Source organism: Myxine glutinosa, chromosome 6, assembly GCF_964187855.1.
Source record: "Myxine glutinosa chromosome 6, kmMyxGlut1.1, whole genome shotgun sequence".
Taxonomy (NCBI): domain Eukaryota; kingdom Metazoa; phylum Chordata; class Myxini; order Myxiniformes; family Myxinidae; genus Myxine; species Myxine glutinosa.
This window is the reverse complement of record NC_136266.1, coordinates 179,655,824-179,678,499: the sequence shown is the minus strand read 5'-3', so window position 1 is coordinate 179,678,499 and position 22,676 is coordinate 179,655,824. Positions and strand designations below refer to the sequence as shown.

General features: G+C 43.6%; 1 protein-coding gene across 1 annotated transcript in view; it reads left to right on the top strand.

The window, feature by feature from the left end:
• The window catches only part of LOC137429313 (cytochrome c oxidase subunit NDUFA4), a 51,205-nt gene that overhangs the window by 8,701 nt on the left and 19,828 nt on the right, over positions 1-22,676 (top strand). The window contains exons 2-3 of the mRNA XM_068119268.2: positions 13,584-13,672; positions 21,815-21,875. Coding sequence (XP_067975369.1) covers positions 13,584-13,672; positions 21,815-21,875 — 150 coding nt within the window. The remainder of the gene's footprint in view (positions 1-13,583; positions 13,673-21,814; positions 21,876-22,676) is intronic.

Below are 22,676 nucleotides of genomic sequence, written 5' to 3'. Positions count from 1 at the left end.
GTTACAGTATAGCTGATCCACAGCTTTGACTTCAACTGCCCTATTTGCGTCTGAAGAAATGGAATGGCACTCTTCATCATGTGCTACAATTAAGCATACTCCCCTTAGTTGGTCTGCTTGGCATGTTTTCCACTCTGCAAGGAGGAATCTCACTAGCTGCTGCTTGTTGTGGTTGTTAGCAAGGAATTTCTTCCGCTGCTTGGGTAAATTCTGGTCAGGTCTAGAAATCTTAATATTTTGAGATTTACTGGCAGCCCTCCTTTTCCGCTCTGCATTCTTTATGCTGACTTCTGGATAGATGTCGGTGACAAAGTGAACACCGAGACCGATTCTTCAAGGCAATGGTGATCAGCTGTCTTAGTATCTTCTCAGCAAACTGCCCAAAAGTGTGCGGCAAATTATTGTGGTTAGCGTAGAGAAGTGCCATGCCATCAACAACCCACACACCACCTTTTGGAGGCTCCAGTGGGGGCTCTGCATCAACTTCTTCATTTGGTACATGTAAATCCTCCAACATATGCAGGAGTTTTGCCTTGTTTGTCTTTACTGGGCAGCCATAATTTTTTGCAATTGCTAGTGGCAATGGGCCAAGTGAGTAGGTCATCATGTTGTGCAGGTCAATGTTTCTCACTTTTCCAATGATGGTAAGTCTTGTGAAAAGGTCCCTGTCGCTTTTCAATTGTACCTCTTTCCCCTTCACTTTTATTACAACCGTCTTTGACATGTCACTGAATGTTTTCAGCTTTGACTTTGGTATTGTGTCTTGCAAAGTCTTGTCATCTTTTTGGAGCCTTTCCTCACAGAATTTGACAAATGCAGCATCTCCTTTTCTTCTGCAAAAAGTAAGTCTCTCGATACCCCAGGTGAGGCCACTACGCCGGAGGCAAGCTGAACAATTTCTGATGATTCTTCCTGGTCTTCAAATAGATTGGTGAGATCTGAAATTGTGTCACAAATCCGTTATACATCCTCCTCATCTCTTGTCATACGACCCACCGTCAAATCTTTCCTCATCAAAGCTCGTTGGCTTTTCCCCACCATTTCCTCACGCTGGTGTGTAATCGACGCTCGTTCATGGTCATCCATTGTCCACCTGTTGACTGCTCCTTTATTGACTATAAATCCTTTGAGTCCACCACGTGTCTTGGAGTCCTTGTTCACAGTCTGTTCGATTGTCATGTCACAGGGAATACCAGCAAATCCATTTAGGTTCTGTCTCTGCACTGAAACATGACCCTGCTGGAACTGTTTGTGAATGGCTATGTGGGAATTTGGCAAATCCTGCACCTCCATCCAGTACACAGGCAGATAACGTGCATAATTGTGCCGGTTATACGAGAACACCCATGGCATCATTGATTCTATTGATGACAAGTGTAATGGGCAGTTGCCCTCTCGAGAACTTCAGATGAATTGAAGAAGTGTTTCCTTCATCTCAATGTATGTACACCAGAATGCAAATGTTGCATTTGCCTTTTTCTTCTCCTCAACAAACTTTGAGTAGGTCTCTAGCATGGAGCGGAAGTCAGCACCATCTACTGTATCTGTGTATTCTTGCGATGGAAATGATGCTTGTAGCTGCATAATGATTGCCATGTAACGGTTAACATCGTCTTCTGTCCGAGACTGGAGTAAATTCTGCCAAAGTAAACGGTGTAAGGCCTCTACCAACAGTTTGTGACAGCACAAGCTTCTGTTATAGTTGCTTTCGTTCATCACTCCATTCACTGATCCAGGTGCCAATACTTCAGATTCAATAAGGATGTCCTCCAGCCCACCATCTCCAAACCGCTTTCCTGTGCAAGCAAGGAAGGTCATTGCGGTATAGAAAGCCCCCCAACCTTAAGACGATCTTCTCAGTAAACACAGGTGTTTGCCATCTATTAACCTGAGCTTTTGCATATAAGGCCAGTCAATGACAACAATTGCATCCAGATGGAGTGAGTTTACTGCATCGACACTTCTGTGCAAGACAGTGTTCACTGTATTTAGCTCAGTTGGCATGGCGTCTACTATGGGAAGGTAGCCTATGGTTGCCTTTTGAGGAACATGATTAACAAGCTTCTGGTTGTGTCCTGTCCAACCTGGGAGCAGCGGGTGACTGTCAATAACTGGGTATTTCATGATGAAGTACCCATAATCAATGTGTGTTGCTGCATCTGCCACTCCTCTATGGAAGTCCTTTTGAAGCGAGATCTGTACTCCAAGACTTTTTGGATTGGCCTTCTTTTTTCCAAAGAATGGAACCAGTTTCTTCTCTGTGGCTGCCAGTGATTTTTCCCTTGTTTTCTTCATGCTTACTTTGAGTGAAGGTGACCTTTCTTCTGTGGACGGCTCATGTTGGATGGCAATTGCGTTTGTGTTATGTGTTGTTCCTTTGCCAGACAATGTCTCTTCACCGAAGTCGTTATTATCTCACATAAGGGTTGTGAATACACCTTTCTGCAGACAGGTGGGAAGAGTGGTGTCTCCTTGTTGAAGCTCTTATTTTGCCAACGCTGTATCGTGCTCCACTTCGTGTGTGCGAAGTATCGTGTGCGAAGTTGAATGACCAAAACCATTCAAAAGCCCAATTAGCTGTGCAGACCCCGTCTAGTGCCTCACTGCCATCCCTAGTTATGTATGTTTTGGCATTGCTTTCCTGCCATTTGATGCCAAGTAAATGATGTCTTGCACTATGGATAGGATGTGTCTTTGCTGCTCATCTGTAATTTTGACAAATTCCTTTTCTTCTGGCTCAGAAGATAGACCACTCATCCAGGCAAGAAAATTAAACACCTTTACAGGAACAAGTTTCTCAGCTGTATCCAATGTCAGGTGAGAAGATGTAGGTGGCCATCGTATTGTCTGAGATGGAATGGCATTAATTTCTGTCCTCGGATCCAACGCACTTGCATACATTTCACTCAGTGTTGCTGTGTTTGATGGATTTACATGATCTGCAGTCATGCGCACTTGGTATGTGTCATCCTCAGAGTCAGTGGTATCTGTGGCCGTGTCCAACTGTTCAATAGGACCACACGTTTCATCTGTCAAGAGCATTTCTGTAGAAAGTTCATCTGCATATACCATGTCACTCTGGTTGCATCTACGAGGACACCGAAATTTCAGCTGAGGGTACCGGACCTGCAGTCTTCGCTTCAAGTTGAATGATTTGTATGTTTGGGCATCCTGTTTCTCTCCTTTTTTTTTTTACAGTTTTCACAAACTTCCTTTTCAGCTTTGTTAATCTGTAAACAGCCTTATCCCGGATAATATGTGGTTCGATGACCTCCTCTGAAAAGTTGTCGAAAGATTTTCCAAAACATCTGTCTGTCACAATGCTCTGTTCTGGCTTTTTTTGCCTTTTCAGGGCCTGATGTACACTACTCACAATACGTTAGGGATATTGTGGGAGTGAGTTTTTTTTTTTTAATAGGGGTTAGAGTTATGGTATTGAAATCAAGAATGCTGTGTTTTTTCACACTCATTAATAACCATAGAATTAGGACCAACAACTTTTTTCAACATAATTAATACACAAAATCAACCACACCGAAGAACCTGCCAATATCCCTAACTTATTGTGAGTAGTGTATTCTCTGTAGCAAGATGAATGGTACTTCACTTCGATTGCTACACAGTCCTTGCCTTCAATTTCTCATAAAATGTCCTCATCATTTTGTGCTTTGGCTTGTTTTGATAGTTGGCCACCAACTATAAGTTCACAGGAAGTGAGGGGTTCTACTACTCCTGTTCCTTTGAGCTTGTCAGAAATGTACTTTTTTCCCCGGCATATGATGCATATTTGAGGTAGCACATGAGATAATCTGCGTGCTGACGTACTGCTGGTGTCGGGACCTACCTTTGGATGCACATGTAAGACGTTCACTTGCTGCTTTCCGTTTTCTATTCTCGGCGTACTCTTTCTTGGTCTTGTCAGTGAATTTCTGATAACATTTTCGATGTCATCGGGCATTGAGTGGCTTCGTCTGGTGTGTTGTACTACTCGTAGATGTAGTCGTAGATGTAGTCCGCATGGATTGTACAGAGAGATGCTGACGATGCGCTTGCGGAAATTGTTGGCGATTTCGGCTCTATCGCCGTCATAATTCTTCCAAGCATCTGCATATTCTAATGCTATATCTATCCCAGGTAGTATCAGAAAATGCTGTAAGTTTGGCTCCATCGACACATGAGAAGTGTATAAGGCACGTCGGTTTGACATCGGAGAACTCCACGTTGTCTGCCATTTTGGTTGTCAAGTTGTTGTTTTTTTAATCGTCGAACGAGCCACATCCGTATGTGCAGAACTGATCGAGTGTGACGTAATGAATACCGGCTCATGATTGTTCAATTTCGCCAACCCAAGCCTATTTATAGCCATTGGTCACAGATATTCAGAAACAAAATAGAGCTCAAGTTTTATTTATTTTCAAGAAATGACAGGATATTTAAAGAGAGAACAAGGAGGTAATGTGATTCTAGCAATTTTTAATGAATTTTAGAAGAGATTTTGTCTTTTACCAAGTACGGGACTCCAGAAAGTCTTCCTACATCGGCTCGCCCTACTGTGTATTAATACATTCTTTTAAATCAGAAAATAAAAGAAATGGCATTGACAAAATTATTGTTATCCCAGACTTAATATTTGGTAGAACAGCCTTTGGACAAAATAACTGCAGTCAAGCGCTTCCTATAGCCATGAATGAGCTTCCTACACCTCTCTACTGGCAGTTAGGCCCACTCTTCTTGTGCAGACTGCTCCAGTACTCCCCAGATTTGAATGGTGCCTTCTCCCAACTGCTGTTTTCAGATCTCCCCAGGTGTTCAATGGGATTTGTTTGTTTGTTGGGATCTGTTTCAGACAGGTGTTCAATGGGATTTAGATCTGAACTCCTTGCTGGCCACTTCAGAACAGTCCAGCATTTTCTCTTGAACCATTCCTGGGTGCTTTTTGAAGTCTGTTAGGGGTCATTGTCCTGCTGCAAGACCCATGGCCTTCGACGGAGATCCAACTTTCTGTCACTGGGTTGAACATTGTGCTCCAAAATTCCTTGGTAATCTCCTGATTTCATGATGCCATGCACCCATTCAAGGCACCCAGTGCCAGAGGCAGCACAGCAACCCCAAAACATCACTGAACCTCCTCCATGTTTGACTGTCGGGATTGTGTTCTTTTCTTTGAAGGCTTAATTCTGTTTTCTGTAAACATAGAGATGATGTGCTTTCAAAAAAATCTCTAATTTGGTCTCTTCTGTCCACAGGACATTTTCCCAGGATTTTGGCATGTTCAGGTGTTTTGGAAAACTCCAGTCAGGCTTTCTTATGTCTCTCTCTCAGCAGTGGGGTCTTCCATAGAACCCCCTTCCGTTGAGTTGGCGACGGATGGTGCGAGTTGAAACTGTCGTGCCTTGTGTCTGAAGATCAGGTTGAATCTCTTTGGCAGTTGATCGAGGTGTTTTCTCCACCATTCGAATAATCCTTCACTGCAATTGTCGATCAAGTTTTCTCTTGCGGCCACGTCCAGGGAGGTTGGCTACAGTGCCATGGGCCTTAAACTTCCTGATAACATTGCATACATAGGACACTGGAACATCAAGGTCTCTGGAGATGGACTTGGAGCCTTGAGCTTGGCCATGCTTGGCTACAATCTTGTGTCAGACCTCCTCAAACAATTTTCTGGTTTTATTTCTTTTCTCCATGTTCATTGGCATGTTCGTCGATTTAACATTTTACGTCGATTTAACGTCGATTTAACAGCGATCACAGCGACACAAAATAGCAGAATGACCCCTTTTCTCTTTTCAAACTGGTTGAATGAGTGATTTTTATATTGCATGCACCTGCAACTCACCACATGTGAGTTCAATCCCAAACTAAAGGAGAATCACCTACTTGAAATCTAATTATTTCTAACGACTTCTAACAGGTGCCAATAATATAGTCCGGGCCATTTTAGGATTTCTGTGTGGAATAAGCTAAGATTTAGTAATTCTTTCAGCTTTTTTTGTTTTGTTCCATTACAAACCAAAGAAATACATACATATGTGGATACCAAAATATATTTTTATTTCAACAACTTTTTGGAAGAAATATTGCATAATTTGAAAAAACATTTTTTGCCCATGACTGTGTGTTGTGTGTGTGTGTGTGTGTGTGTGTGTGTGTATATACAACAACAACAACAACATGCATTTTAAGGCCATTTTCCCTGCTAGAGTGGGGGTTAGCCTTGCGGTCCCCATGACAATCTTCTCCATTTTGCCCTATTTTCTGCATCTCTCCTTGTTAACCCCCTTGCCCGCATTTCTTCTTCCACCATCTTTAGCCAAGTCTTTCTCGGTCTTCCCCGTCCTCTACCCTCCTTCTACATTAATTTCCATCACTCTTCTCAACCAGTCACTTTCATCCTTCCTCAACACATGACCAAACCATCTCAACCTGTTCCTCTTCACAGCATCAATCACAGGCAATATTCCCATCATCTTTCGCAATTCATCATTTGTCTTCCTCTCTCTCAACGATACTCCGCACATCCATCGAACCATTCGCATTTCCACCCTTTCCAGCCTTCGTTGCTGCTCTACGTTCATTACCCATGTCTCGCTCCCATAAATCATAACACTTCTCACACATGCAGCATACACCTTTCCCTTCAGCTTCAGCGACACTCTCCTCCTCATCAGCACGCCACTCAGTTCCCGAAACTTCTTCCATGCACATCTCACTCGAGCAACCGTTGCCGAGTCTGATCCACCTTCTCCATTCAGCATGTCTCCGAGGTAGCAAAATGTTTTCACACCTTCCAGCTTCATGCCGTCTCCAAGATCCAACTCAACATTTCCTCCATCTGCAGCTCCTTCTGTGCACACCTTACATTTGAATGTAGCTGCCACACTGGTAAATGACCCTCTCAGACCACTACATTTTTGATGAACCAACTCAGCGCACATTGTACATTGAATGGAGTTCACTCCGACACCCTTCCTGCACACAGCACACGGCCACTTCCCAGTTCTTTCCACCTCACCACATGCTTTACCACTTGCCATCACCTTCGTCTTTCCGATATTCACCTTCAGACCTTTTGTCTCCATACATTCCTTCCACTTGTTCATCTTTTCCTTCAGTCCATCCATACTTTCCGCAATCAACACCAGATCATCTGCATACAACAACTCCCACGGTAAACCCTCCTTTACGTTCTGAGCCAGCACCTCCATCACAGCTACAAATAGTAGTGGACTTAGTACCGACCCCTGATGCACTCCCACCTTCACCTCAAACTCACCACTGTTCCCGTCCTTCGTCCTTACAGCTGTGCGCGCTCTTTTGTACATTGCCATCACTACTCTGATCAACCATTCCTCCACTCCTAACTTCCTCAATGCCCATGTCAATACTTTGCGTGGAACCCTATCGAATGCTTTCTCCAGATCAACAAACCCAAAAAACAACTTCTTCCTCTTCTCCATGTACTTCTCCTGCAACTGCCTCACAATGAAAAGCGCATCTGTCGTTCCTCTTCCTGGCATAAATCCAAACTGCATTTCGTCGATCTTCACTTTCTTCCTTATCCTCCTCTCCAACACCCTTTCCAATACCTTCATTCCATGCTCCAATAACTTTATCGCTCGGTACGAGCCACACTCCAGAGGGTCACCTTTCCCCTTGTATAGAGGGATGAGGGTACTCAGTTCCCAAACCACTGGAATGCGGCCTTCTTTCACCACCAGATTACAGATCTCTGTCATTCTCTTCACACCCCAACTTCCTGCTGCCTTCAACATATCTCCCACAACTCCCGTCGGCCCTCCCGCTTTTCCACTCTTCATTGCTTTTATCGCTTCCTCAACTTACTTCTCAGTTATCTTCTCTGCCGGTCCTAAAACTGGGTTACTCTCTATGTTGCCATCCCATTCATTCTCTGTATTCAACAGCATTTCCATATATCTTTTCCATCTTCCTTTAATTCCATCTGGGTCGACAACGATTTGTCCCACTTCATCCTTCAAGCAACTCACCCCCATCACATCACACCTCTCTTTCGCTATGTGCTTTGCAATCCTGAATACTGCTTTCTGACCCTCTTCCGAACCCAAGCGTTCTCCGAACATTTTCCTACATGCCTCCTGTGCCTTTGCTACCTCTTTCTTTGCAGCCTTCCTGGCTGCCTTATAACTTTCATGCTTTGCTGTTTCTGCTCCCGTACCCTTTGCCTTCTGCCACTCCTTGAACTTCTTCCTCTTCTCGTCAATCCTCTTTCCCACTTCATCATCCCACCACCATGTTTCCGAGTGCCTCGGTGGTCCTTTTGTCCATCCACATACCTCACCAACGGCTCCCAACAGACTAGCTTTCATTGACATCCAACCACTTTCAAGCTCAACCACATCATCCTGTACCCTACTCAGCTTCTCTTTTAATGCCTCCCTTACTGCCACCTCTTTCAACCTCCACACCTTCATTCTTGGTTCATACTTCACCTGCCGAGCTCTCCTCGCACCTTTCACCCTTATGTCGCAGACAACCAAGTGGTGCTGTGAAACAGCCTCCTCCCCCGGGATCACCTTTGTGTCCCGGAGGTGCCCCCTATCTCGCCTACGCACCATCAGGTAGTCAACGGTTGTCGTCGACCCACCTGACGTGTATGTAACAAGCTTATTATCCTCTTTCTGGAACTGAGTATTACAAATCAACAAATCAGCTCCATCAGCAAACTCCAAAATCCTTTCACCTTCTCCATTTCTCACACCATATCTGTAACCCCCATGAACTCCCTCAAAACCATCCATGCTCCTTCCCACATGTCCATTGAGGTCTCCTCCCACCACAACAACTTCCTCATCTTTCACGTTTTCCATCAGCTTCTCTATCGCACACCAGAACTTGTCCTTCTCTTCATCGCTTCGACCAACCTGCTGAGCATATCCCGAGATGACGTTCACCAAGAGCTTTCCAATCATCATTTTCACCATCATCAACCTATCACTCACTCTAGTCACACTCACCACACTGTCTACAAACTCCTCAGAGGACAGGACACCAACACCATTCACGCCCTCTGGGCACCCTTGCCACACAAACTTGTATTTCTGTCCCTGCCTACCCTTCACCATTCTCACACCACTTCCCTTCCATCTCGTCTCTTGCACACAACATATGTCCACTCTTCTTCTGACCAATACTTCCACCACTTCTCCTGATCTCCCTGTCATTGTCCCTACATTCCATGTCCCAAACCTCAGAAACCGATCTCCACTTCGGGCTGCACCCTGCCCATATGTACTTGTAATTGTCATGGTTCTCTTTTTGAGGCAATGTTTTTATGGCCGGATGCCCTTCCTGACGCCAACGCTCTTAGTCGTCTCTTACGACACGCAGGGATACGGTGTACCTATTCTGACCAGGGTACACACTGGGAAACGTTTAAAACATGGAAATTCGGGGGGGGGGGGGGCGGCGTCAGCATCATGGCTGCGGTTTAAACATATTCCAACAATATCCAAACAGAACCATGAAAACCATGAAAAACAATCTGGGAAAAGTCTCCAAGCGAGAACGTGGATTTGAGAAAGAAGGAGCAGAGGCGGAAGAAAAACGAGATACAGGAGGGGGCGGGGCACAAGTCGAGACGAGGAGGAGAGCGTACAAGCACGTGTCCGGGAGGAGAGAAAGAATCAATATAGAATTCTTTGTCTAGGGAGGTGAGGTGAGGGGGAGAAAATATAATAAAAGAAACAAGCAATACAGTGAAGGAAAGAACCCAAACCGACAAAACACCGACGGGGGGAGGGAAGCCCCAAGTTACCAGGCCGCGCACGAGGTACGACCCAGAAAACGATTAACTACACACAAGTTTGTACCAATTACAAACCAATACCAACCAGAAACACAGAATAACACGTACACAGCAAAATAACCAGTGGAAATTTGACAAAGACAAGAATGGGAAAACACTTAAACTTCGATGCCGTGGAGAGCTCGAAGTACGCTTCACTCGCCCGAGGAACCGGAAGTCGGAAGTGTATATATATATGTGTGGCTGGCTCTGGCAAAAGCAGACACTTCCAGGGGGCATTTCTCTTAGCGAGAAAAAGCCGAAGAGAGTCAAAATATGACGACAGGGACTAAATTGAGATTTTAATATGGATAGAAAGAGTAACATCTCTAGATTATTATGCATCAAAACATTTTTCCAAGAAACAACAGAAAAGTTGTGAAATTCGATGCAATGGGAGAAGGCACCATTCAAATCTGGGAGTACTGGAGCAGTTTGTACAAGAAGAGTGGGCCTAACTGCCATTAGAGAGGTGGAGGAAGCTCATTCATGGCTATAGGAAGCGCTTGACTGCAGTTATTTTGTCCAAAGGCTGTTCTACCAAATATTAAGTCTGGGATGTCAATAATTTTGTCAATGCCATTTCTTTTTATTTTCTGATTTAAAAGAATGTATTAATGGAGAGTAGGGCAAGCCGATGTAGGATGACTTTTCGGAGTCCCGTACTTGGTAAAAGACAAAACCTCTTCTAAAATTCATTAAAAATTGCTAGAATCACATTACCTCCTTGTTCTCTCTTTAAATATCCCGTCATTTCTTGAAAATAAATCGAATGAGTCCAAAATGTCATTCTCAAAATATGCTCAGAAAGTCACGATTCCTCGGTCAAAAAGACACGAAGATCGCGAAATTTCGATGTTTTACTATGAGCCATCTTACTGTAATTCACCAAATGTCCGCCTGTCTGTCTGTCTGTCCGTTCGAAGGTACCGTAAAAACTGCTGAACCGATCACAGCGATATTTTGGGTGGATAATCCTGGGATCTCCAGGAGTTAAATAGGCTATTTCGTTTTCCCAATTTCAGCTTTGGTCTCCAGCATTCTCAGGTTTCGACACCCGCATAACATTTGCGTTCGCATAACGTTCATTGTGACGATGTTCTCATTGTGACGATGTTGTGACGATGTATGTGTTCACGGTAGTGTTTGACGTGACGGTGTGAACGTAATTTCGTAATGTTTTTCGTTTCGTAATCCTTTAATCATCCCTGGTGTTGGGCTAGCGGCTAGGGTGCCGGCTTAGGATCCAAGGATCCTGGGTTCGAATCCCGGTCGATCGCTGAATTAACGCCAGGGGTGGTTGACTCAGCCTGTCATCCTTCCGAGGTCGGCTAATTGAGTACCAGTTCACTGGTAATTCCCTGTTTGTCGTTAAAGGCGGCAAAAAGGGTTGGCGTCAGGAAGGGCATCCGGCCGTAAAACATTGCTTCAAATAGGGGACCGAAAAACAACAACAACCACGGTTCCCGAAAAAGGCCAACCCCCGCTTTGCGGGGAAAAATGGCCTCTAAAGGTGTTTTTTTTTTTGTTTTTTTTTTTTAAATCCTTTAATGAACGTTTAATGTTTAATGAACGTTTAATGTTTAATGAACGTTTAATGTTTAATGAACGTTTAATGCCCTTCGATGTCCGGGGCCGCACGCGAGCTACACTGGACGGGCCAGCGTGTACCTTGCCCTTCGCCGTCATACTCGGGTAAACCGCTGAGCTCCATCCGTGATGGGGACTGGGGCTTGAGACAGTGTCCCACGAACGAGGAATTCCCAGTAAGCGCGAGTCATCAGCTCGCGTTGATTAAGTCCTTGCCCTTTGTACACACCGCCCGTCGCCGCACAAACATCACAATGAAACACAATCACAATTCACATATTCGTGCAATTGGAATAAATACGAATAAATAAATTCGAATTCGAATATTCGAATAATAATTCGAATATTTTCGTCGCATTGAAAACGTCGTCACAAACGGGTACTGGAGACAATGTGACAAACGTCACAAACGGGTACAATATTGGAGAGGCCATTGCCTTTTCACTTCGGCTTCCCAATTGAAGCCCCGCCCGTAGGGCGGGTACCGTTGCTAGTACACAGTAATGTACCAAATATCTGTAAAATAACAAGCAATGGCGGCCATTTTGAAAAATGGCCGCCGTTGTTGTCACAGGACAAATCTGCGATGGCCCTATAGCCATATATCGTCCTTAGGGCATACTCTAACTGTGTGCCAACTCTCGTGTTTGTGTCATCAAAGGCACAATTCTCCCTCTCTCCCTCACCTACTAGCTGTTTCGTTGAAAACTCGAGTATAATTGTTTTCCAAACTTCCAACTTGCATTGCTTGGCTCTTTCGATGTCAATTTTCTGGAGTGAAGAAAGCTTTACACATGCAGTAAAACATTTGCACATATGCAGAACTATTTACAGATCGTACACATCTGGCTAATTGTTTAGTGGTGTTTTTTTCGTGTAACTGATTTAGCACTTATTATTTCATGTTATGTGATTAAATTTACAATTTGCACCTGTGTCCGTGTGTTGCTGGTGGTTTGTAGAGGGTTATTGTATTCCACATTTTACGACACCGACGATGCGATTCGCGGAGCCAAGTTTGGCCTGGCTTGGATGAGCCAACCGACTGAACTACGTGTTCATGTGCGTGTGTTTGGTTGCTCGATTTTGGAGTTTAATGATTGAAATGAGTAATGTTCAATGCAAATTTGGGTCCTATTTCGCCTTAAGGATGAATATGTTTTGCTCAAGGCCTTTGCTGAACACCAAAACAAAACGTTTTTCACTCTGAACTCTGAATCTGCCACCATCAGTCTCCCTCTTCCTCCCTCTTCCTCCCTCTCCCTTTCTGCCTCTCTCCCCTTCTCACTCCCTCTCTCCCCTCACTCCCTCTCCCTTTCTGCTCCTCTCTCTCCTTCTCTCTTTCTCCCCTCTCCCTCTCGCCCATTCTTTTTCCCCTCGTTCTCTCTTCCTCTCTCCCCCTCTCTCTCCCTTTCTCCTGCTCCGTCGTTCTCGCTTCCTCTCTCTCCCTCTCTCCCTCTCTCCTTCGCCCTCTCCCCCTCTCTCTCTGTCCTCCTCTCTATCCCGCTCCCTCGTTCTCTCTTCCTCTCTCCCCCTCTCTCTCCCTTTCTCCTGCTCCGTCGTTCTCGCTTCCTCTCTCCCCCTCTCTCCCCCTCTCTCCCCCTCTCTCTCCCTCTCTCCTTCGCCCTCTCCCCCCTCTCTCTCTCTCCCTCTCTCCCTCTCTCCTTCGCCCTCTCCCCCTCTCTCTCTGTCCTCCTCTCTATCCCGCTGCCTCGTTCTCTCTTCCTCTCTCCCCTCTCTCTCTCCCTCTCTCCTTCAAAGGATCCCATTTGCTTTGATGGTAATAAACAACGCTAACTGAACGAGGTTTCTTGTACACTCATTGACTTACAATAGTGTGTCGATGACCCTCGTTTGCAATGTATACCTGTGTGATTCTTTGTTTTAAAAATTACCTTGCTATGCACTGCACAACACGACGAACTTCACCTGCCTTCTGTAAGCCAAGAACACAGGCCTGTTTGTTTGGTAAACGCCGAGCTCGGTTGCAATCGCGATCGAGCGCAATTAAACATTTAGAGAAAGTTCATGTGGATATTAGAGAATGTGCGTTTGATTTCCGTCCCTGCTCGTACTTGATGTGGTGCTTTTAAAGGGCATCACTTTTTTTTCTTCTTTTAATTGTCTCATTTTAATTTTTTTTGTTTTGTTTGTGCGTGATCTTCACTAGATCATTCCGCTGTTCTTCTGCATGGCTCTCGGGATGAGTGGTGCCATGGCCTACATGTTGCGAATAGCTCTCTTCAGTCCTGATTGCAGGTAAGCGCTATCTTTGCGAGATGTCTCCCGTGTTTTTCCATGGATGTAAAAATCGAGGGCCTCTAACCTCTACGTTCTTCACCTCTAGAATGTTCTTCACGATATCGGTGATGTTTCGCTTCCTCCCTAATTTCTAAATGAGTTGCTCTAATCCACGGTTTTGATCGACCAAGGTCGCCGTGACGGTGTTCTGACCAGGTGGAACGAAGATGCCGTTCGGTAGGTGGTGCCTGGTCCGAGGCCGTCACGAACCGAGCTCGGTGCGGTCTCCGTGTTCACCTTTTGTTACGGCGACGCACCGATTCACGATTAGTACCCGTAAGCAAATCGACTCTCCTCGTGCTACGTTGAAATGACTACACAAATTGAATCCTGCGTTTTCTCGCTGCCCTTTTAAACCGCGACCATATTAGGTGCTTTTCGGTTACATTCTACAATCTGGCGTAATACGTGAAGAGGTTGCTTTGACCTTTATTAGGCCAAAGGTGTTGTTCAGCTGAATTAGTTTTTGGGGGGCGAATTTGTATATTTTTTTGCTTCTTCGTTTGCTGCAAGCACTCGAGCACTATGCACCTGGTTCCTCATGCATAGCAAATGCGAAAACATAAACCGAGGGACAATTTAAACCTGAAGTTCATCCAAATGTTTATTTTTCCACCTCCTTCCCTCCCTCTTATTACCCTCACCAGAGGAGAGGGCATTGCATTCGAGTCCGTTTCTTTGTCTGTCTGTTTGTCCACACAGAATAAATATCATTTTCTCTGCGACCGTTGGTCCGGTTGACAGGAAATTTTGACCAAAGGTGCGCCCCTCCTGAAGAATTTTAAAAATAATAATTATGACGTCATAGGTCACGTGATATGGGCGCCATCGTTGAAAAAACGAAAAACTTTGCTCCATATCTCAGTGTTGCATACAAAAAAATTTGAAACGTGGCTCGTCGTAAAGAACTATCCATCGGGAATAACGTGTTAATGATGATGTCATAGGTGCTGCCATTGTGACGTCATAATTTGACAAGTTCAAAACTTCATCTGATCAAGATGAATTTTTTTTTAACAACATCTAAAAAAACATAAATTTGTGGAGAAAAGAAATAATGATATCACCGGTCATATGGTTTGGCCGCCATATTTGTTTTAACACTCTTATTTGTTTGTTTCAAATTCATATTTGTTCGTTTTTGTTTAACATTCATATTTGTTTAACATATTTTAACAATCAGCAAACATTACCACTTTACACAAAAAAGGTGCAAAAACAGATCCTTGCAACTACAGACCAATCAGCCTGCTCCCAATTATCAGCAAAGTCATGGAATCCATCATTGCTTCGGATATCAAATCCTTCCTCTTCTCCAATGGCTTGATCTCCGATCATCAATTTGGTTTCAGACAAGGTCACTCTACTCTGGACATGTTGCTTCTGCTGTCTCAACAATGGATGGAGGTCCTCAATGCCAAACAGGAAATCAAAGCTGTCTCCCTTGACATATCACGTGCCTTCGATATGGTCTGGCAAATGATATGGCCCAATCGATATTGTATGGTCTGGATATGGTCTGACTATCTGGAAAATCCTCTCCATCTCTTTTCTGATGACTCCACTCTCTACCGCTCCATTCCTCATCCCTCAGATCGGCAGTTTGCAGCCTCCTCACTCTCTGCAGACCGAGACAAAATCATAGACTGGGCAAACAAGTGGAACATGTCTTTCAATCCTGACAAATCTCACACTTTCACTACATCTCTCAGAAAAGACCAACTGGACAACCCTCTCATCTAGTTTCTCAACAATCAAGCTTTTGGGTCTCACTATCTGCCATGATCTTTCCTGGGAAAACCACATTTCCAAGCTGGCCTCCAAAGCCAGTCGCCGACTGGGCATCCTCCATCGTGCGAAGTCCTTCCTCGGCACACCTGAGCTCCTCAACACATACAAGGCTTTCATCCGCAGCTCAATGGAATACTGTTCTCCCCATTTGGATGGTGCTCCTGCCTCACACCTAGCTCGACTTCACGCTGATGAAACCAAAACTTTCATAATCGTTGGAATCTCCTGCGATGAAGCTATCTCCGAGGGCCTTTCACTCACTCACCGCAGGCAGGTTGGTGGTCTTTCTGTCTTCTACCGACTCCTCTCCGGCCTTGCTCCTCCAGCTCTCTCTGTGCTCTGTCCCCCAAATATTCCTACAGGTCGCACAAGATCTGCCAGCAACCCTCTTATGGTTGAACTGCCAAAATCAAGACTCTCTGCTCACCTTCACTCCTTCATTCCTCTTTTCTCCCGCCTCTGGAACAAACTCCCTCACTCTCTTCAATCCCACTCCTCCCTCCAGGTCTTTAAAACAGCTGTTCACCACCATCTCTTATCTTCCCCCATCCAAAACCTTGATCTTTTCTACCCCCGCTAATTCACCCCAGATACACTTTTTCGAAATTTCAACTTCTTTCCTGGAAGTCCTTGCAGTGTTCATATGTTTTATACCTCTCCCACATCCCCCCAAGCCCTCTCCCTCCCACATTTCTCTCGATGTTCCTGCTCTTAAATGTTGTGTTTGTGTCCTTCGCCCTCTCTCCCCATCTTGTCTACCGCTCCCCTTATTTTGTGTTTTATGTGTCGGTTTGTGTCAGTTTGACTTTTTGTGTGATTAATGTTAGCTCTTCACGAGTCTCGATCTTGTATCCAAAAAAAAACACAAAAGCCTTAAAAAACACCAAAAACACGTCCTGGCGGGGGTCTGCAATCTCTGATTGCTCTTTCTTGTTTTTATTTATTTTTAATCCTCGTGACCTCATTGTTCATATGGCTGTTTACTCGTGTGACATCTCGGGTGTACGAGCACCTTGCTGTGTGTGCAGTGTTTCATTTTGTATTCTCTCCAGTAGCTTTTCTATCCAGAGCTTGTCAGGAAATAGGGGATTGGGTACATGCTGATGATCAGGAAATAGGGGATTGGGTACATGCTGATGATCAGGAAATAGGGGATTGGGTACATGCTGATGATCAGGAAATAGGGGATTGGGTACATGCTGATGATCAGGAAATAGGGGATTGGGTACATGCTGATGATCAGGAAATATGGGATTGGGTACATGCTGATGATCAGGAAATAGGGGATTGGGTACATGCTGATGATCAGGAAATAGGGGATTGGGTACATGCTGATGATCAGGAAATAGGGGATTGGGTACATGCTGATGATCAGGAAATAGGGGATTGGGTACATGCTGATGATCAGGAAATAGGGGATTGGGTACATGCTGATGATCAGGAAATAGGGAATTTGGTACATGCTGATGATCAGGAAATAGGGGATTGGGTACTTGCTGATGATCAGGAAATAGGGGATTGGGTACATACTGATGATCAGGAAATAGGGGATTGGGTACATGCTGATGATCAGGAAATAGGGGATTTGGTACATGCTGATGATCAGGAAATAGGGGATTGGGTACATGCTGATGATCAGGAAATAGGGGATTGGGTACATGCTGATGATCAGGAAATAGGGGATTTGGTACATGCTGATGATCAGGAAATAGGGGATTGGGTACATACTGATGATCAGGAAATAGGGGATTGGGTACATGCTGATGATCAGGAAATAGGGGATTGGGTACATGCTGATGATCAGGAAATAGGGGATTGGGTACTTGCTGATGATCAGGAAATAGGGGATTGGGTACATGCTGATGATCAGGAAATAGGGGATTGGGTACATGCTGATGATCAGGAAATAGGGGATTTGGTACATGCTGATGATCAGGAAATAGGGGATTGGGTACATACTGATGATCAGGAAATAGGGGATTGGGTACATGCTGATGATCAGGAAATAGGGGATTGGGTACATGCTGATGATCAGGAAATAGGGGATTGGGTACATGCTGATGATCAGGAAATAGGGGATTGGGTACATGCTGATGATCAGGAAATAGGGGATTGGGTACATGCTGATGATCAGGAAATAGGGGATTGGGTATTGGGTACATACTGATGATCAGGAAATAGGGGATTGGGTACTTGCTGATGATCAGGAAATAGGGGATTGGGTACTTGCTGATGATCAGGAAATAGGGGATTGGGTACATGCTGATGATCAGGAAATAGGGGATTGGGTACATGCTGATGATCAGGAAATAGGGGATTGGGTACATGCTGATGATCAGGAAATAGGGGATTGGGTACTTGCTGATGATCAGGAAATAGGGGATTGGGTACATGCTGATGATCAGGAAATAGGGGATTGGGTACATGCTGATGATCAGGAAATAGGGGATTGGGTACATGCTGATGAAAAAATTAACATCATTATGCTTATGAGAGCAAAGTTGTCACAACAAATTATACGACCGTTCAAACCTGTATCGTTCAAATTTTTAATACAGTTGCCGTGCTAATTGATCTTGTTTAAACTTCCCATGATCTACTCAGATGTTCTAAAGGTTTGTACAATAAATGATGAGCTCGTACATCCAAAGGTGTCTTCCCCAGTTTAAATTTTCTTCCTTTATGACAGCTGTTGTGGGATTTTTTTTAACGTTAACTAAAATGTTCACAAAGTAAAATTTAGTTCCAGCACGCATTGTACAGTTGGATATTGACGTGTAATCAAATTGTTGAAGGATCTCTATATATCCTGAATCGGACTTGATTACCTCGCTCACAAAGCGGGGTACCCAATAGGTTAACTCTCTGTCTGTCTGTCTATCTGTCTGTCTGCAGACATCAGGCTGTGATCAAGGAACAACTTAATTTATATTGAATTATATTTCTTGAACAATGTAGAACACGAATCAGAATACAAACTTATAGTTTAGCTGTACTTTGGCTCTGAATTTGGAAAACTATACAGAATCTCATTCCGATCGCACATGCGCACAGAGGAGTGAGAAAAATTTTAAGCTGTGAAGCCGCTTCAATATTTGGCTAGGTCTGTCATCCGTAAAAAAAGAAGAAGAACCTTTCTAATGGGTTCTAAAGGGTAATTATAATGGGTTGTAAGGGTAATTCTCATGGGTTATAAAGGGTAATTCTAAAGGGTTCTAAAGGGTTCTAAAGGGTAATTCTAAAGGGTAATTCTGAAAGGTTCTAAAGGGTAATTCTAATGAGTTCTAAAGGGTAATTCTGATGGGTTCTAAAGGGTAATTGTAGAGCGTTCTAAAGGGTAATTCCAATGGGTTCTAAAGGGTAATTCCAATGGGTTCTAAAGCGTAATTCCAATGGGTTCTAAAGGGTAATTCTAATGGGTTGTAAGGGTAATTCTAATGGGTTGTAAGGGTAATTCTTATTGGTTGTAAGGGTAATTGTAATGGGTTGTAAGGGTAATTCTAATGGGTTGTAAGGGTAATTCTAATGGGTTCTAAAGGGTAATTCTAAAGGGTTCTATAAGGTAATTCTAAAGGGTAATTCTGAAGGGTTCTAAAGGGTATTTCTAATGGGTTCTAAAGGGTAATTCTAATGGGTTCTAAAGGGTAATTCTGATGGGTTCTAAAGGGTAATTCTAGTGTGTTCTAAAGGGTAATTCTAGAGGGTTCTAAAGGGTAATTCCAATGCGGTCTAAAGGGTAATTCTAATGGGTTCTAAAGGGCAATTCTAATGGGTTCTAATGGGGATTATTCTAATGGGTTCTAAAGGGTAATTCTAATGAGTTCTAAAGGGCAATTCTAATCGGTTTCATTTGTTGAATTTCATATTTAAAATGCCAAACTGAACCGTTTCCCTCGGACATAGGTGCGATCCTTTTTACTCTGTCTCTGCTGTCTGGCATACACTCGTGACCACTAACACAGATTAAACTCTGATGTCTGGCAGTCAAAAAAAACTTGAAAATCATTCCAAACTTACTGTTTTTAACACTTTAGGGATATCATAAAGGACACAAAGAACAGTACAAAGAGCTAATTACAAGTGTTACATATGGTGGTGTTAAACATGATGCATCGTCGACAGTAACTTCACCAAAAAAAAAAAATTATACAGCCTTTAAAACTTTTATTTTATTCCATTTCAACACAAATCGCCTTCTTGGAAGTTCCAAAAACCTCAAGTTTTACAATATTGAAACAAAATATTACGCCATTTTATGTCATCTCGACGAATCAAATATACCGCTCACACTCTCAACGTTGGACAATATCCCGATACAGACAAAATGGCGGCTCATAGGAAATCTAGATTGTACTAGGAAATGTAAAGCAAGAGTTTAAAAGTCCCTTCCCATGTCCTTCTTCTCAGGACAGCGTTGAGTAAGGTGTTCTATGAACTCTCTAGTTATTTTGAGGGTTTTTTTGGAAACAAAAGTCAATCATATTGTGAGTCATGTCTAAAATACATTAATAAAAAGTAATTAATAATGATTTAAACAGTACCATAATGGTCCTATTTATTAACACTGATCAACGATGTACATGATCCTTGAAATTCTAACCAAATTGGTCGAACTACTACAACTGCGTATATTACTATTTCTTTAATGTCCCTGATTATTTCCCCTTTTATGCGGTTGGTTTGAATAATGTCAACCCAAGTTTCTCACAAACTGGCTAGCCTGGCCTCCTCTTTGACTGAAAAGGGCAGGAATTCGGAATTTTTTTCAGGGTTCCGGCAATAATTCGCCACCACTTCACAAAAAGCATTGCAAGACCTTTAACACACACCAACAACCCGTACTAGCAGACTGGATCCTCTGGCTTGATGTCATTCTGATGGCGCACACGTTGATGCATCGCCCTCCATCTGAAATGCCAGAGTGAAAGTTATACCTGGGTAGATATTTGAATCCAAGTTGAATGGTTCAAAGGTGAATGCACATACCTCTAAGCTATCCGGTAAGCTCCGATTGGTCCAACTACACCCACCCGAATGTTTTGTAGTAATTATGGCCATAAAATAGAGCTTGGTCATTACGTTGGATTATTCCAAATGAATATTTCTTGAAGCCAAAGGCACATGTTTTTCTGGAAGTTTCTGTGCTCTGCCATTCCAAAGTTGAGAAATGTTTGTGCATTAAGTTGGATTATTGTCCCCCGTCGCACCGCGGAGCGAAAGGGCGACTATGGTTTTGCCCTCAGTCCGTCTGTGCGTGCGTGCGTGCGTGCGTGTGTGCGTGCGTAAGCGAAGGATCGCATTCGAATTTGGTGTGTGGGTGAAACCCTCGTCAAAATCCAAGATGGCCGCCGCCATGTAGGTCTGAACCTTGTGAGCGGAATATCTTGAAAACTAAATGAACTACTAACTTATAATCTGGTGTGTGGGTGTATCTACGCATAAGGAAAAACGCTATTGAAAATTGGGTCGCCACGTCAAAATCCAAGATGGCCGCTGCCATGTATGTCTGAACCTTGTGAGCGGAATATCTTGAAAAATAAGCGAAGTACCAACTTCTAATTTGGTATGTGGGTGTATCTCGGCATAAGGAAGAACGCTATTGAAAATTGGGTCGCCACGTCAAAATCCAAGATGGCCGCCACCATATATATGTCTGAAACTTGTGAGCGAAATATCTTGAAAAATAAACGAACTACTAACTTTTAATCTGGTGTGTGGGTGTATCTACGCATAAGGGAGAACGCTATTGAAACTTGGGTCGCTACTTCAAAATCCAAGATGGCCGCCTTGCGTCTTCCACTTTGTCAACTCGCATCACGTCACCGACGGGGGACCTAGGCGTAACGCTTGTTCCAAATGAGTATTTCTTGAAGCCAAAGGTACATGTTTTTTCTTGAAGTTTCTGTGCTCTGCCATTCCAAAGTTGAGAAATGTTTGTGCATTAAGTTGGATTATTCCAAATGAGTATTTCTTGAAGCCAAAGGTACATGTTTTTTCTGGAAGTTTCTGTGCTCTGCCATTCCAAAGTTGAGAAATGTTTGTGCATTAAGTTGGATTATTCCAAATGAGTATTTCTTGAAGCCAAAGGTACATGTTTTTTCTGGAAGTTTCTGTGCTCTGCCATTCCAAAGTTGAGAAAGGTTTGTGCAGGAAAAATGAAAAACAACTGGAATGCTGTAGCTGTGATTTTGAGTTGCAGTTAAAGTTTACGCTGCCTTTTGGTTATTTAGAACTTAATGGTGTGTGAAAGCATGTTCTTTCCTCTCACTTGCCATGGATTTTCCTTTTGAACTGCGTCTATCCAAACAGCTGGGACAAACGGAAGAACCCGGAACCTTGGAACAAGCTGAAACCCACAGACCAATACAAGGCAAGCAGAGAAGATATAAAGTTGATATGATTTTGAAAGTATTGCAAAGTTCTGTTCTGATCCGTTTTGAAACCAGGCTCGGATTGAGTTTGATTCACTTAATTTTATTGTTCACATTACCATTTTTATAGACTGTGATCATCAATAAGTTATTTTATACACTGTATACATGAGTTCAAAGTAACTTAAGCAATTACTATTATGCTCGACAGAGTTAATGATGTGATCTAAAATAGGATAATTGATTATCTTAGTGCAATAAAATCACGGTTGCTTTGTTGAAGTACGTGTTCTCCAAACAATCTGGCTTCTTTGCTGCTGTCCCATCGGGATTTGTGATTGTGGACGCCAGTCCCATCGCACGCGTGCTCGGGGTGTGCCGAGTGTGTGCCCGTTCAAACCGGGCCGAGTCCTGCCCTTTTCCAGCTCGCCTCAACAACGATTCGCTCGCGTGTTAAATTGGCATACTGCGGCACTCGCTCAGCTTGCACGGATCCGCAGCCGCTCCGCAAATCCCAGAGGAAGATATCCAGTAATTAAGATATCTTAGGATTTGATGAATCAGCATTTTGGGCTTGAAAGTGGGAGAAAAATGGGATACTTAGGACAAAACTTTTCTTTTACTTTCTCATTTGAACTTCCATCGAAAACTCGTTTGGACATTCTGTGAAACGTGAAATGTCAATGTGTAACTTTGGATATTTTGTCGTAACAACCTGGACTCCAACAGAACAATAACTAAAATGGCTGCAAAAGGTATCGACATATGATTTTGCAAACATTTCATCTGTCTGTGGCCAG